A 13,302-nucleotide genomic window follows, 5' to 3' on the forward strand; every position below is an offset into this window, starting at 1 on the left:
GCTCATGTGGTTGTTGGAAGAAATCAGATTCTTGCAGCTGTAGGACTGAGTGTTAGAGGTTCAGATTGTTGACTGTAGGCTACCCTTAGCTCCCAGAACTGCGTTTATGTTCTTGCATGTGGACCTCCTGACATGCTTCCTGGCTTCATCAAAGCCAGCAAAGGAGATCATCTCTTTGTAGGATGAAGGTCACATGTATATAATATAATCATAGGTAATTGCACGCATACCATCACCTCTGTGGGTTTTTTTGTGTGCATATGGGTGAGTTTCGAGATTTGGTGAAGTACAACTACTAGATCATAGGCTGTACATATTTTAATATTTTATACTTTGAACAAATACTAGCTTGTTAACTTAAACTTTACCTAGACCTTTATTTAAGAATTTTTTTCTCAACTGCAGGAACATTGAAAGACTACTATAATAAGTACCTCTATATTTTTCATCTGTATTCCCAGTTAATATTTTTTAACCACCTTTGCTTTACTGTATCTATATCTATATGTAGCTCTACCTATATACAGTTTGTTTTGCTGAGCCATTTACAATAGAGTTGCAGATATCATGACTTAAAAAATTCACTGTAAGTCTTTAAGAATGACATTGTCCTGGGGCGCCTGGGTGGCTCAGTGGGTTAAGCCGCTGCCTTCGGCTCGGGTCATGATCTCAGGGTCCTGGGATCAAGTCCCGCATCGGGCTCTCTGCTCTGCGGGGAGCCTGCTTCCCTCTCTCTCTGCCTGCCTCTCCATCTACTTGTGATTTCTCTCTGTCAAATAAATAAATAAAATTAAAAAAAAAAAAAAGAATGACATTGTCCTGTCATAGAACAATTATTACATTGGTAATAAGAAATATAACATTAATCCATTAATATCACTTACTGTGTAGTCCATTTTCACATTTATCCATTTGTCCAAAAAAGGTCTGTTATGATTGTTTTTCTACTACTCCCAATCCTGGATCCAGTCAGGGTTCACAAATTGCCTTTGGTTGTCTTTTTAGCCTCTTTTATTTTATATTGATCCTCAGTTTCCTTTTGTTTTCATGATACTGTTTTTTTTGGATGAATGCTGTTGACTTATAGACTACCCAGCATTCTGAATTTGGCTCATTATTTCTGGTTTGGTTAAACATTTTTAGCAAGAATACTACAATAACATTATTTTGTACTTTCCACTGCATCATCAGGATGCATTTGGTATCAATTCCTCTAGTCATTAGTGATTTTAAGTTTCATTGTTTGGTTAAGATGATGACCTTTATTTAGATCTCTCCATTGTAAAGATGCCCTTTCTCTTGGTAATTTGTAATTAATCTGTAGGTGATTCTATGTGGCTATTCATGAGCATCTTTTCCTCAACTGCCTTTCACCAGTGGTTTTAGTATTGGTAATCCTTGCTAAATGGTTATTGTATTGGCAGCTATTTCTTTTTTTTCCTCCATGTCACTCCATATATTTATAGTGCTTTTATTTCTTTCTATAACGTACAGATTCTGTACAAATTTGGTTGGATTTATACTTTCACTTTCTTTAGAGCAGTAGTAAATAAGTTGTATTTTTTTTTTTTTTTTAAGATTTTATTTATTTATTTGACAGAGAGAAATCACAAGTAGTCGGAGAGGCAGGCAGAGAGAGAGAGAGGGAAGCAGGCTCCCTGCTGAGCAGAGAGCCCGATGTGGGACTCGATCCCAGGACCCTGAGATCATGACCTGAGCCGAAGGCAGCGGCTTAACCCACTGAGCCACCCAGGCGCCCAATAAGTTGTATTTTTAATTTTGGTTCCCACATGTCTGTTGCTAGTTTATTCAAGTACAGTAGATTTTTGTATTTTGATCTTGCTTTGCAATCTTTGCAGCCTTGCTGAACTCACTAATCTAGGGTGTGTATGTGTGTGTGTGTGTGTGTGTGTGTGTGTAGATTTCTTGTAGATTCCATGTTAAGAATTCTTACATCTCGGGGTACCTGAGTGGCGCAGTGGGTTAAGCCTCTGCCTTCAGCTCGGATCATGGTCCTGGGGTCCTGGGATCAAGCTCCGCATCGGGCTCTCTGCTTGGTGGGGAGCCGGCTTCCTCCTCTCTCTCTGCCTGCCTCTCTGCCTACTTGTGATCTCTGTCTTCAAATAAGTAAATAAAATCTTCAAAAAAAAAAATTCTTACATCTCTGTTCATGAGATTTTTTTTTTTCCTACTCTGTTGTTACAGTTTTGGTCTGAAGGAAGGAATGTTCTTTTCTCTTCCATGTTCTGGAAAAATTGTATAGATGAGTGTTGTTTAATTTTAAGTGTTTGGAAAAGTTCCTGTTATTGATTTCTAGTTTGATGCCATTGTTTTCAGAGAAAATACTTGGTGAATTTGGTTGTGTTAAGTTTGTTGAGGTTTGTTTTATGGCCCAAGATATATCTTACTATATGTTCTGTGGGTGCTTGAAAAGAATGGGTATTCTGCCATTGTTGGATGGCATGTCCAATAAATGTTGATTAGATTTTTTTGGTGATGGTATTGTGACACAGGTGTTGAGATCTCTACTGTGTGGCCTCCACTGACATTGTGAAGGGGTTGTCTAGCTATGGCTGAGCATGGCGAAAGTCCTGACTCTCCTCTAGGCTTCTCCTGACCCTACCCTGGCAGATGTAGGGTGGGGTCCCTCTTATACTTGGGTAGAGGTGAAGTGGCTTCATATGTGGTCTTCATGGACACTGTGGAGGAGTAGGCCTCTCTACAGTTGGTGGGGATGAAAGTCCTGGTTCTCCACTGGGACTTCTCAGTCACTACCCTTGTATGGGAATGGGGGTGCCTCTTACAGCTTAGTAGGGTGGAAGTCTTGGCTCTCTACTCTGCCTGTGCTGGTGTGGGTGGGTCTGTGGTTCTTTTCTGTGTAGTGCTTGGCTGGAGTAGAAGGGTTATTGTCTTAAAGTTTTCTGGCCTCCTGGCTCTTTCACTAGAGGGCAGGCTTTACTTTGGGCCAGTTTGTCTGCACCTATTGGTGTTTCCAGGTTGCTGGAAACCCAGTTGCTGCCAGTACCCAGTCTGGGGTGTATGAAGCAGCAGATAACCCACTGTACTGTCCCAGCATCCTTAGCAGTCAGCCTTCTTTTCTCCACCTATTGGTGTCTTTTTATGTGTTCTTTATACATAACATCAAGGGTTTTTAGGTATACTTATTGGGAAGAATAGGGAAAAATGCACCTAGTCCATCTTCCCATTAATTTTTGAACTGGAATTTAGATTACTAGCTTTTCTAGAGCTATCTTCCATCTTATTAAACCACGTAAAAATTATCTTGCTACTTTAAAGATTGAACTTACTTAGTTCTATTTATTTTTCCTCCTGTTCATTTTACTAGCTATAAATTTTTCCTTGCCTGTCACCTCACCTCACTGTTTTGTTTTGCTTTTTTTTTTTTTTACCTGCTAATGCCAGTGTTACTCAAAGACATGAAAATACTCCATAAGTAGCACTTAGGAAAGATCTCACACTCCATGAATTAGCAGGGTTTTTTTTTTATTTGTTTGTTTTAAGATTTTATTTATTTGACAGAGAAAGAGGTCACAAGTAGGCAGAGAGGCAGGCAGAGAGAGAGCGGTAAACAGGCTCCCTGATGAGCAGAGAGGCTGATATGGGGCTCAGTCCTAGGACCCTGAGACCATGACCTGAGTCATGGCAGAGGCTTAACCCACTGAGCCACCCAGGTGCCCTGAATTATCAGTTATTAATGATTCTTAGGTCAGTAGGATTATGTATCACCTAAATAAATTAGATGTAAGAAAAAACATATGTAACATAGATCAGTGTTCCTCAGAGTTTCTTCTTTGGATCATCTGCATCAGAATCAGCTGATGCTGGTTCAAAATGTGTATTGTAGATCCCCAAAACAGACATATTAACTCAGAATATCTGGGGGTAGAACCTAGAAATCTGTATGTTTATGAAACACCTCAGGTGACTCTCATGCATATTAGCATGTGAGAATCCCTGGACTAAATGCTTATTGCAAAATAAGTAACAGAGTGTGGACAGGCATATAAAAAGCAATAACCAAACCTGAAAATTAGAAGAAAGTGAACTTATAAAGGTGGGCTGCTTTATATATTGTTAATGATAAAGATGTGGAAAACCTTTTTGTATGGAGTTATAAATTCTTATATAATTTTGAACCTAAAATGTATAGTTTTATCCTTATTCAATAATTTGCTATGACAGTATGTTTAATCTAGAGTAGATTGACTCCAGCAGTAGCTACTTTGTTTGGATTTCTGAGTACAATTTGCTGCATAACTTGATACTTCTATATAAACATCTGTTTGTTTTACTCATAGGTCTTAGGGGAGTATTACTACCTCTTAGATAAGGACACACCAGAGGAAGTTCTAACCAAGCTCTACAAGTTACTTATAAGTGACTCAGTTTCTTCAGAAACAAAAGCCTGGTTAATCGCTGCTGTTACCAAGTTGACATCCCAAGCACACTCTTCTAACATAGTCGAGAGATTAATCCAGGAATTCACCGTATCTCTGGATACTTGTATGAGACAGCATGCATTCGAATTAAAACATTTACGTGAGAATGTGGAGCTTATGAAGACCTTGCTTCCAGTTGATAAGAGCTGTGAAGACATGGTGGTAAGTCATCTGTATTTTAGTTTTGTAAAAATCACGTTGTCTATAACAGGTTAATTCTTCCATTTGTGATATATCTGGGATCTATCAGAATATAGTTTCTGTAACATTGACGATGAAGGTCGGAGTTTTTCTCACATTAGTATCAGAGAGAATTTGAGAGCTGCAGGTCAGTAGTGATCCCGAATAGTCAGGAATAGAGGAGTATCTCTTCTGGAGAACTGCAATGAAGGCATTTATATCCTGTGACCATCTCTTTTAACATATGGTAATTCAAGAATTAAAAATTTTTAGTCTCTCTTTAATTTTTCTAATATGTCATTTAATTATTACTTTGTTTTCTTTGAGAAAGTAAAAAATAGTTCTCTATTGCATTTTGTCCCCCTGGTGTCTTAACTTCTTTCCCACTTTAGAACCTGATTACCCACCTTTCCTTTTCCCACCTTTCAGCCAGCACCCTTTTTAACCTAATGAGCTCAGTTATTACTCACCCTGAGTGCATACCGGTCTCTCCCCCAGACTGGCATAAATTAGGAAATTTCCAAAAGGAAATCAGATTTGTACAAATTTTTATTTGTTAAATATAGTTGAGAAAGAGGATAGGAGAAGTAGCCTTCCCACTAATTCTGACTCAGATTTTCATGACTTGTATTCATTTTGAAGCTTTGTCCATTGGTTCTTTCAAATAGCTCCTAAAAGCAGAGGCCTTGCTTTCATGTTTGGTAGGCATTCCAGAGACATTCATTGAAATGGTGAATAAATATGCTACGTACAGTAGTAAACTAGGAACCTATTTCCTCTTTCCCTCCAGTAGAAGGTAACGATGATGACATAGCTTCATTTTGTAAGAATCTTATTGAAACTAAACCTTTCTTGGGGTGCCTGGGTGGCTCAGTCGTTAAGCATCTGCCTTCGGCTCAGGCCCTCATGGGTCTTGGGATCGAGCCCCACATTGGGTTCCCTGCTCAACGGGAAGCCTGCTTCTCCCTCTCCCACTCCCCTTCCTTGTGTTCCTGCTCTTGCTGTCTCTGTCAAATAAATTAAATCTTAAAAAAAAAAAAAAAGAAAGAAACTAAGCCTTTCCAGATTCAGAGTTTGATGTGCCACTTAACTGTTTGAGATTCCCCTGCTCTTCTAATTACCTGAGCTATTAGTGTACACCTGGCTAAACCAGAAGCAAACCTGTGGCTTCTGAAGCCTCCACTGTCATAGCCTTTTGTGTAGATTTCACTCTTCACTCACTTTTTCTTTTCTTCTTTTCCCCTTACTCTTCCTTATCTCATTTCTTTTCACTTAATCATTCTCTCATACCTTTCTATTCCTGCTGAAATTAAGTAATTTTCCATAGATTTGTGAAAAAACATTTTCAGAAAGAAGAGAATAGGATGGTTAAATTCAGACTCCCAAGTCTGGGAGTCTGAATAGTGGCCTCCCCACAGTGTACACACCTTAATCCCTGGAACTTTACATGGTAACAAAAACTTTGTAGATGTGATTAAGTTAAGGATTTTGTGATGAGGAGATTATCTTGAGTTGTCCGGAAGGCATGATCACAAGACATAAAGATGAGGAAAGAGTCAGAGAGGAGAGAGCCAACTAACAATAGAAGCAGAGATCAGAGTGATATGGCCGCAAGCCAAGGAATAGTGGTGCCTTCTGAAACTCAAAGGGATAAGGAACTTACTCTTCCTTGGAGTCTTCAAAAGGACCTAGCCTTGCCCACACCTTATTTTTCCGCCCCCAGCACAAACTAATACAGACCCTGTAGCTCCTGGGTGTAGGTGTCTTCTCTCGTAGGTTACAATTCTCCTGAGGGTGGGAACTGTCTTTGTCTCAGTCATATGATGCTGTAACATATTGGTTGCCGTTCATTCTGCAGGGCACTGAAATTGATCACAATTGCAGAAGACTTACATTGTTAACATTCTTAGCTAACTGATTTGAATATAGATGTTTTAGAAAGCTAGAGAGCTTGGTCGCACTTTCAGAATTGAAGTTCAGTTTTACATTTAAAAATTATTTTTAAGACACATGGATTAAAATTATGTGAGGGTACAGTCTACTGTTTAGGGTATATAATTTTAATTTTTAAATTTTTGCTTCATGCTAATACAGGTAGATGCTTCTTTATCTTTTCTGGATGGTTTTGTGGCTGAAGAACTTAGTCAGGGGGCAGCACCTTACAAACCTCACCACCAACGGCAGGAGGAAAAGTTTTCTCAGGAAAAAGGTAAGTTTTCATGGGTCTGTAACAAGCTTAATTGCAGGGACATCATTTTTTTTTTTTTTAAAGATTTTATTTATTTATTTGACACACACAGAGAGAGAGAGATCACAAGTAGGCAGAGAGGCAGGCAGAGAGAGAGGGGGAAGCAGGCTCCCCGCCAGGCAGAGAACCCCATGTGGGGCTTGATTTCAGGACCCTGAGATCATGACCTGAGCTGAAGGCAGAGAGGCTTAACTCACTGAGCCACCCAGGTGCCACAAGGACATGATTTTTTTTAATGCAATTGACATTATAGCCTTGTAATGTAAATAACTGAGAATGTTTTTATCATCTCTCTTTAAATCTGCTTGTGACTTGTTTACCCTGATTAGGTATTTGGATACCCAGAAAAAAGCAGTTAGCCCAGAGATAGTCCCAAAGTCATAGGCTCCATATACATAAGTGCCTAAGGAAGCCATTCCGGAATTTTGAAAGAACTCAAAGGTGGAATTATCATGTTGGGTCACTGTGCTAAAGGGAGGGCTCATAGTTATTTATGTGAGCATACCTATAGAAAAGTTTGAAAAAACAAATCCGGTTACCATGGACTAATGAGTTTCATTTTCTTTCTGAGGAGCCTTATATAAACTGTTTAAGAATGCTTCCTCGAACAAAATGTCTGATCAGTGAAGTTAGAAACAGCTAAGAAAAGAAAGAATAACTTTACATTTCAGAAATGTAGCCTGTCAGGCAAAGATGTCTGTCATGATTTTGGTAAAAAGGAGATTATTCAGATGTTTGGATGGTGGATGGGAAGTATGCATATTAATAAAGAGAGATTGCTGAATATTATCTTTGTAGGAGTTCAGAATGGTAATAGTGAGAAGGTGAGTGCTGAAAGCTCTTCATCTCCACTTTCATCATCTAATGATTTTGTTGAGTACTTTCCAGGCTCTGTGGTAGGCATATGAGTACAACTAACTGGTTGATCTTAAAATGACATCAAAAAAGTATAAGTTGCAATTCAGCCATCTACTTCCTTCTTCTGACTCTTTTTGCATACTGTTATTTTCTTCTTGCTCCCCACATGCACATGAACTCTTACATGTCTAGTTAACTTTTAAAAAAATCTTATGCTTGGGCGCCTGGGTGGCTCAGTGGGTTAAGCCGCTGCCTTCGGCTCAGGTCATGATCTCAGGGTCCTGGGATCGAGTCCCGCATCGGGCTCTCTGCTCAGCGGGGAGCCTGCTTCCTCCTCCCTCTCTCTCTCTGCCTGCCTCTCCATCTACTTGTGATTTCTCTCTGTCAAATAAAGAAATAAAATCTTAAAAAAAAAAAAAATCTTATGCTCTTCTAGTCATTCACCTCTGTAATGATCTTGGTAAGTTTTTACTGAAGAATGAAAATAATGTGGCTTGAAGTTCGTTCTCAGCCTCCAGCCTTTCCAGGCTTTCCGTAAATGACAGTGCTTAATTCTGTTGTCTCAGGTTAGGAATTTTACCTGACTATCTCCAGATGTTGTCCCCTTCTGTGTCTAGTTTTATTTTTTCTTCCCCACTCTTAAACTCTACCTCTGATTTTGAATTCTTTTTGCTCAATCTTTACTTGAGCTTTGGCTTAAATTGTTTTTACTCATGCGTAGGAAACATTTCTTGAGCTCTTCACTGCTATTTTGTTAATGCAGAGGCTTGATAATAGTTACGGATGCTATTAAAAAGAGGTCAAAATGGGATAGGAAGTTAAACTACATGATTGAAAAGCTTAAAATGGGAGGATTTTCTAGTTGAAAAGGACCTTGTAAGGATTTAGAGAGTTGATTTCTTTTTTTAAAAATTATGTTCAGTTAGCCAACATAGAGTACATCAGTAGTGTTTGATGTAGTATTCAGTGATTCATTAGTTGTGTATAACACCCAGTGCTCATCAGCACACGTGCCCTCCTTAGTACTCATCACCCCACCCCCTGCTCCCTTCTGTATCCCTCAGGATGGTTCCTGGAGCCCCGAGTCTTGTGGTTTGTTTCCCTTTCTGACTCCTTCCCATTCAGTTTTCCTTCCCTTCCCCTGTGGTCCTCTGCACTATTCCTTATATTTCACATATGAGTGAAATGATATGATAATTGTCTATTTAGAGAAGTGATTTTGAAATATGATTATGAATCAGAATCACGGAGTTTTTAAAAAATGATACAGATTTTTGAGCCTTACTCCTGTATCTTTTGTTTCTGAACCTTGGAAAGCTTGGCTGTATGTGGGAGATTCTACAAAGTCAGCTTGATCTTGGTTATCAAATCAGCATTTGGAAACTGCTGATTTAGCCCAAATCCTTCACTTTACAGACAGAGAAGTTAAGGTCTAGTTCATGTACCCAGTTAATACCTGATGTACATCAAGAACTCTGTTCTTCTGGTTATTAATTAGCCTATCATTTTTTTTTCTACTATACATTGATTTCTCTTCTGTATCATTCTTTTAGATATAGAATTTATTTTTTCTATCCTAAACTAGTTTATTTAGTTCTCTTTAGATTAGGTGTTGTTTCCTTTGGAAGAGACAGTATAATAGAATACTTGAGAGTGGAGCTCTAGAACCAGGGTATCTGATTTCTTATCTGGCTCTATCATTTTTCCTATTTTTGTAATCTTTGGTTAAGTTCATGGTAAATCCTGCCGCAGTTTCTCCTTTGTAAAATGAAGATAACAGGAAGTTCACGTTTATATTTTATAAAGCACTTTTTATGATTTAAGAAGGTCCTTTGTATTATAATCCAGGTAGTTCAAAAAGATAAAAATATGCCAGTTAGGTTTAGGTATAGCTACATAGCATATTAGAAAACAAATTAACAAAATGTGGCTTTTTACAAGACAGAGATAACTACTTTTTCCTGTTAAAGAAATTCCAGAAGTGGGCAGCCTAGGATTGATGATGGCTTCATGGATGTAAAGGAGGAAGGGAGAGAAGAAAGGCATTTTTTTTTCATCTAGGAAGATTCCTTCCAGAACTTGTGCACAGAATGTGTACATAATTTTATTGGCTGGAGCTCATGGCAGAGGAGTCTGGAAATGTCATTTCTTTTCTGGGGGCCATGTACCTAGCTAAGAAGTGAGGTTTCTATTACTTAAAAGAGGAGAATGGATATTGGCTTTTGCTCTACCACAATAACAATATGAATTTTTATGGTTCTTGATTGAATTCATTTGGGTATACAGACTCACAGGAATCTGAACCTGAGTAACCCTTACTCTTTTCAGTAAGGGAAATTTCACACTGAGGGCTCCATTAGTCCATTCAGTATGGGAATGTCCCTAAGATCATTTTGCTAAGCAAAATCTTGGTTATCTCTTTATTCATAGCTCATTAAACATTTTTGTCTGGGAGCAGCAACTTTTCAGTGACCTGGTTTATCAGGTATCTTTCCTAATTGCATCTTTCTTTAGCTCCTAAGGGAGATGAAAAGATAAAAGTGAAGTACCGTTTGTGTTTGATCAGATAATGGCTTACAGACTGTAATACTTCCAATGAATGATAACTTTTTTATTATTACTATAATTATTTGATTAGGTCATCTCCAGAGTCCCTTCCAGCTTAAAAATTGTCATTGGAGGAGTGTCTGGCTGGCTCAGTTGGTGGAGCCGGCAACTCTTCATCTCTAGGTTCTGGTTTGAGCCCATGTTAGGTATAGAGGTTACTTACAAAAAGAAAAATAGGGACGCCTGGGTGGCTCAGTGGGTTAAGCCGCTGCCTTCGGCTCAGGTCATGATCTCGGAGTCCTGGGATCGAGTCCCGCATCAGGCTCTCTGCTCAGCAGGGAGCCTGCTTCCTCCTCTCTCTCTCTGCCTGCCTCTCTGCCTATTTGTAATCTCTCCCTGTCAAATAAATAAATAAAATCTTTAAAAAAAAAAAAAAAGAAAAAGAAAAAGAAAATAAATAAAAATTGTCATTGGATTCTGACCTTAAGCTATTTTATTTTCAGTAGTGAATAGTAACTTTGTTAATTTCTTCTTTCCCCTCTAACTTTTGCTTTGTTTTAAATATGAACTTGTTTTTGTTTTAAAATTATTGTTTTAAAATTCTAGTTCTCAATTTTGAACCATATGGACTCTCCTTTTCTTCATCTGGCTTCACTGGACGACAGTCTCCTGCTGGCATTTCTCTTGGTTCAGATATATCTGGGAATAGTGCAGAGACCGGGCTGAAGGAGTAAGTTCCTTTCTTACTAAAATCGAGAACATAAGAGTATTTAAATTTCTTTAAAGTAGAAGCGTCCCTGAAAGCTTAAGTCTTTCAGCTCTTGTTTCAGTGGTTTCTATTTATTGTTTTCAGGGTGTTGATGTTGGACAAGAGAACTTGTAAGAGAGCTTGCTTCCTTCCAAGACAGCATAATGTACATAGAGTTTACACATGATAATGATATGTGTGTTATTACTACATATCGTGTGTATGTATGCATGTGTATGTATGTTTCTGTATGTGTGTTATACACACATTTATATATATACACACACATGTACACATGTAGGTTTTTTAAAGAATACCTAGTTGATTATTTTAAAGAATACGTAGGTGATTATTCAGCATGTCATTCTCCATTTCTCAAAATCTTAGAGCCATTTCATTGGAAGATGAACCTAAAATAAGATGACTGACTTCATTTAAGTCAGCTGCATACTTTGCTCAAAATGCTTCCAGAGCTTCTTTCCTGCCACTGTGAACATTGGTGATATATTTGTCTAAATGTCTTATGTGGAGCTAAATCTTCAATCTTTTTAGGTAGATTTTGATTTTGGAAGTATAAGTAAATTTTAGGAAATATAAGTAAATTTTTTTTAAGTTAAAAAAGTGAGGTAATATATACAAATAAAATCCAGTGCATAGGAAGTGGTTGATACATGGAAGCTGCTACTATGAATACTAATTGTCATTGCCATCATTATCAGTATCCAAAAGCTGAGTTAATCAAATGAAATTAGTGACCACTCTGGGTAACTTTGGTTATTGACGTGACATAAAGTAATGAAAATGGCTTCCTTGTTTGTGAAGAAGCTTCTTAAAAGAGTTAAAACTTTTTAACAATTTTAGTTTAATTCCAGTGTGGTTAACATGCAGTGTTACACTAGTTTCTGGTATACAGTATAGTGATTCAACAATTCCATATATTATTCAGTGCTTATTAAAAAATGTTTTGAGTAATGGCAGCTTTGTTGGAATAAATGTAATAAAATCTCAAAGGTGGCAACTTTGAAAGATACATTTGAATATTGAGTCCTCATATGTTCATAATGGAGTCAGTCACTTTATTTTATGTTTATCTTTGCATTTGTTAGTCTTCTAGCATGATGGTTGGAAGAACTATTTACCAGAAGACTGACTCTAATCTATGTAGATTATGAGGAATATAAGATGATATGCTGAATGAAATTCTCTTTCTTAGGCTTTTTTACTGCTCTGTTGACACCCTTTTCTTTCCCAGACATTTAATTTCGGTATTCCAAGTATGGGGAACACATACAATTTGTGAGCATTTGAATGTAGTGGTGATAGCAATTAAATGCCCCAGACAGAACACCGGGACAAGGGAAGGAGAGGACAGGAACCCTCTAAACCCAAGGAAGAAACTTAGTCTCTTTCACCTGCACAACAGGTGACAGCATCTATTTGTTTAGTACTGAACTAAGATCTGGGGGATTTGATTTACTTGATCCTTGTAAATCCTATACATAAACATGTACTATTCTGAGAGAAATGACATTTGGCAGACCTGCTGACACACATGCTATGTTACCATGAGATGGAACATGAGGCATGAATTTAAAATTTATTTCCAAAGAGGACCACAGCTTACACATGATTTCAGAATTGGGAACCTATGTGGTAATTGACAAGGCAAATCAGCTTTAGAGAGCAGACAACCACTCTTTTGCAATCTCTAGCAAGCTGAGAATAAAGTAGTAGCAAGCCCAATTTAGAATTTCTTACCTTAGGCCGTCTTTGGGGGCTATCTGAAAAGGGAATTCCTAGAGCTGAATTAAAGTGTATCCCTAACCTTTTGAAGTTAGTTTGGCCAGAATTTACATCTGTGTTTGATTGATGTGATTAAAAACAATACGAAAGTACACCATGTAAACTCACAAATTTATCAAAACCCAAGCAAAGATGACTCATGTTCAAAAAAATTCTTTTACAGTGTGTCTCATATTGTAAAGAAACATATTTTGTGTTCTTACTTACTTTTCCTGCTTTTTAGGCTGCCAATACATAATCCATGATGGAGAATTTATATTGATAATAGGCATGTATACAGTTGAAATATGCTAGAAAAACCTTTAAAGTATCTTGAAGCTCCTTTTAGGCTTATTTTTCCTCTCCTTTCCTATTTTGCCTGTTGTTGTGGATTGGATTCCCTGGGAAGTGCATTCCGTGATGGATTTAGCATGCAGAATGTAAAGGAGTGCCCTTGTGATCACCACCTGTGGAAAGAA

General features: G+C 37.9%; 1 protein-coding gene across 2 annotated transcripts in view; it reads left to right on the forward strand.

Moving 5' to 3' along the window:
* The window catches only part of AP4E1 (adaptor related protein complex 4 subunit epsilon 1), a 61,153-nt gene that overhangs the window by 31,816 nt on the left and 16,035 nt on the right, over positions 1-13,302 (forward strand). For both annotated transcript variants that reach the window (XR_009355573.1, XM_059181538.1), the window contains exons 15-17: positions 4,320-4,622; positions 6,735-6,849; positions 10,900-11,023. Coding sequence is in view for 1 of the 2 variants with exons in the window: in XM_059181538.1 (XP_059037521.1) it covers positions 4,320-4,622; positions 6,735-6,849; positions 10,900-11,023 (542 nt within the window). In the remaining variant the exon portion in view is untranslated. The remainder of the gene's footprint in view (positions 1-4,319; positions 4,623-6,734; positions 6,850-10,899; positions 11,024-13,302) is intronic.

The sequence above is a fragment of the Mustela lutreola genome, chromosome 7, assembly GCF_030435805.1.
Source record: "Mustela lutreola isolate mMusLut2 chromosome 7, mMusLut2.pri, whole genome shotgun sequence".
NCBI classification, from domain to species: domain Eukaryota; kingdom Metazoa; phylum Chordata; class Mammalia; order Carnivora; family Mustelidae; genus Mustela; species Mustela lutreola.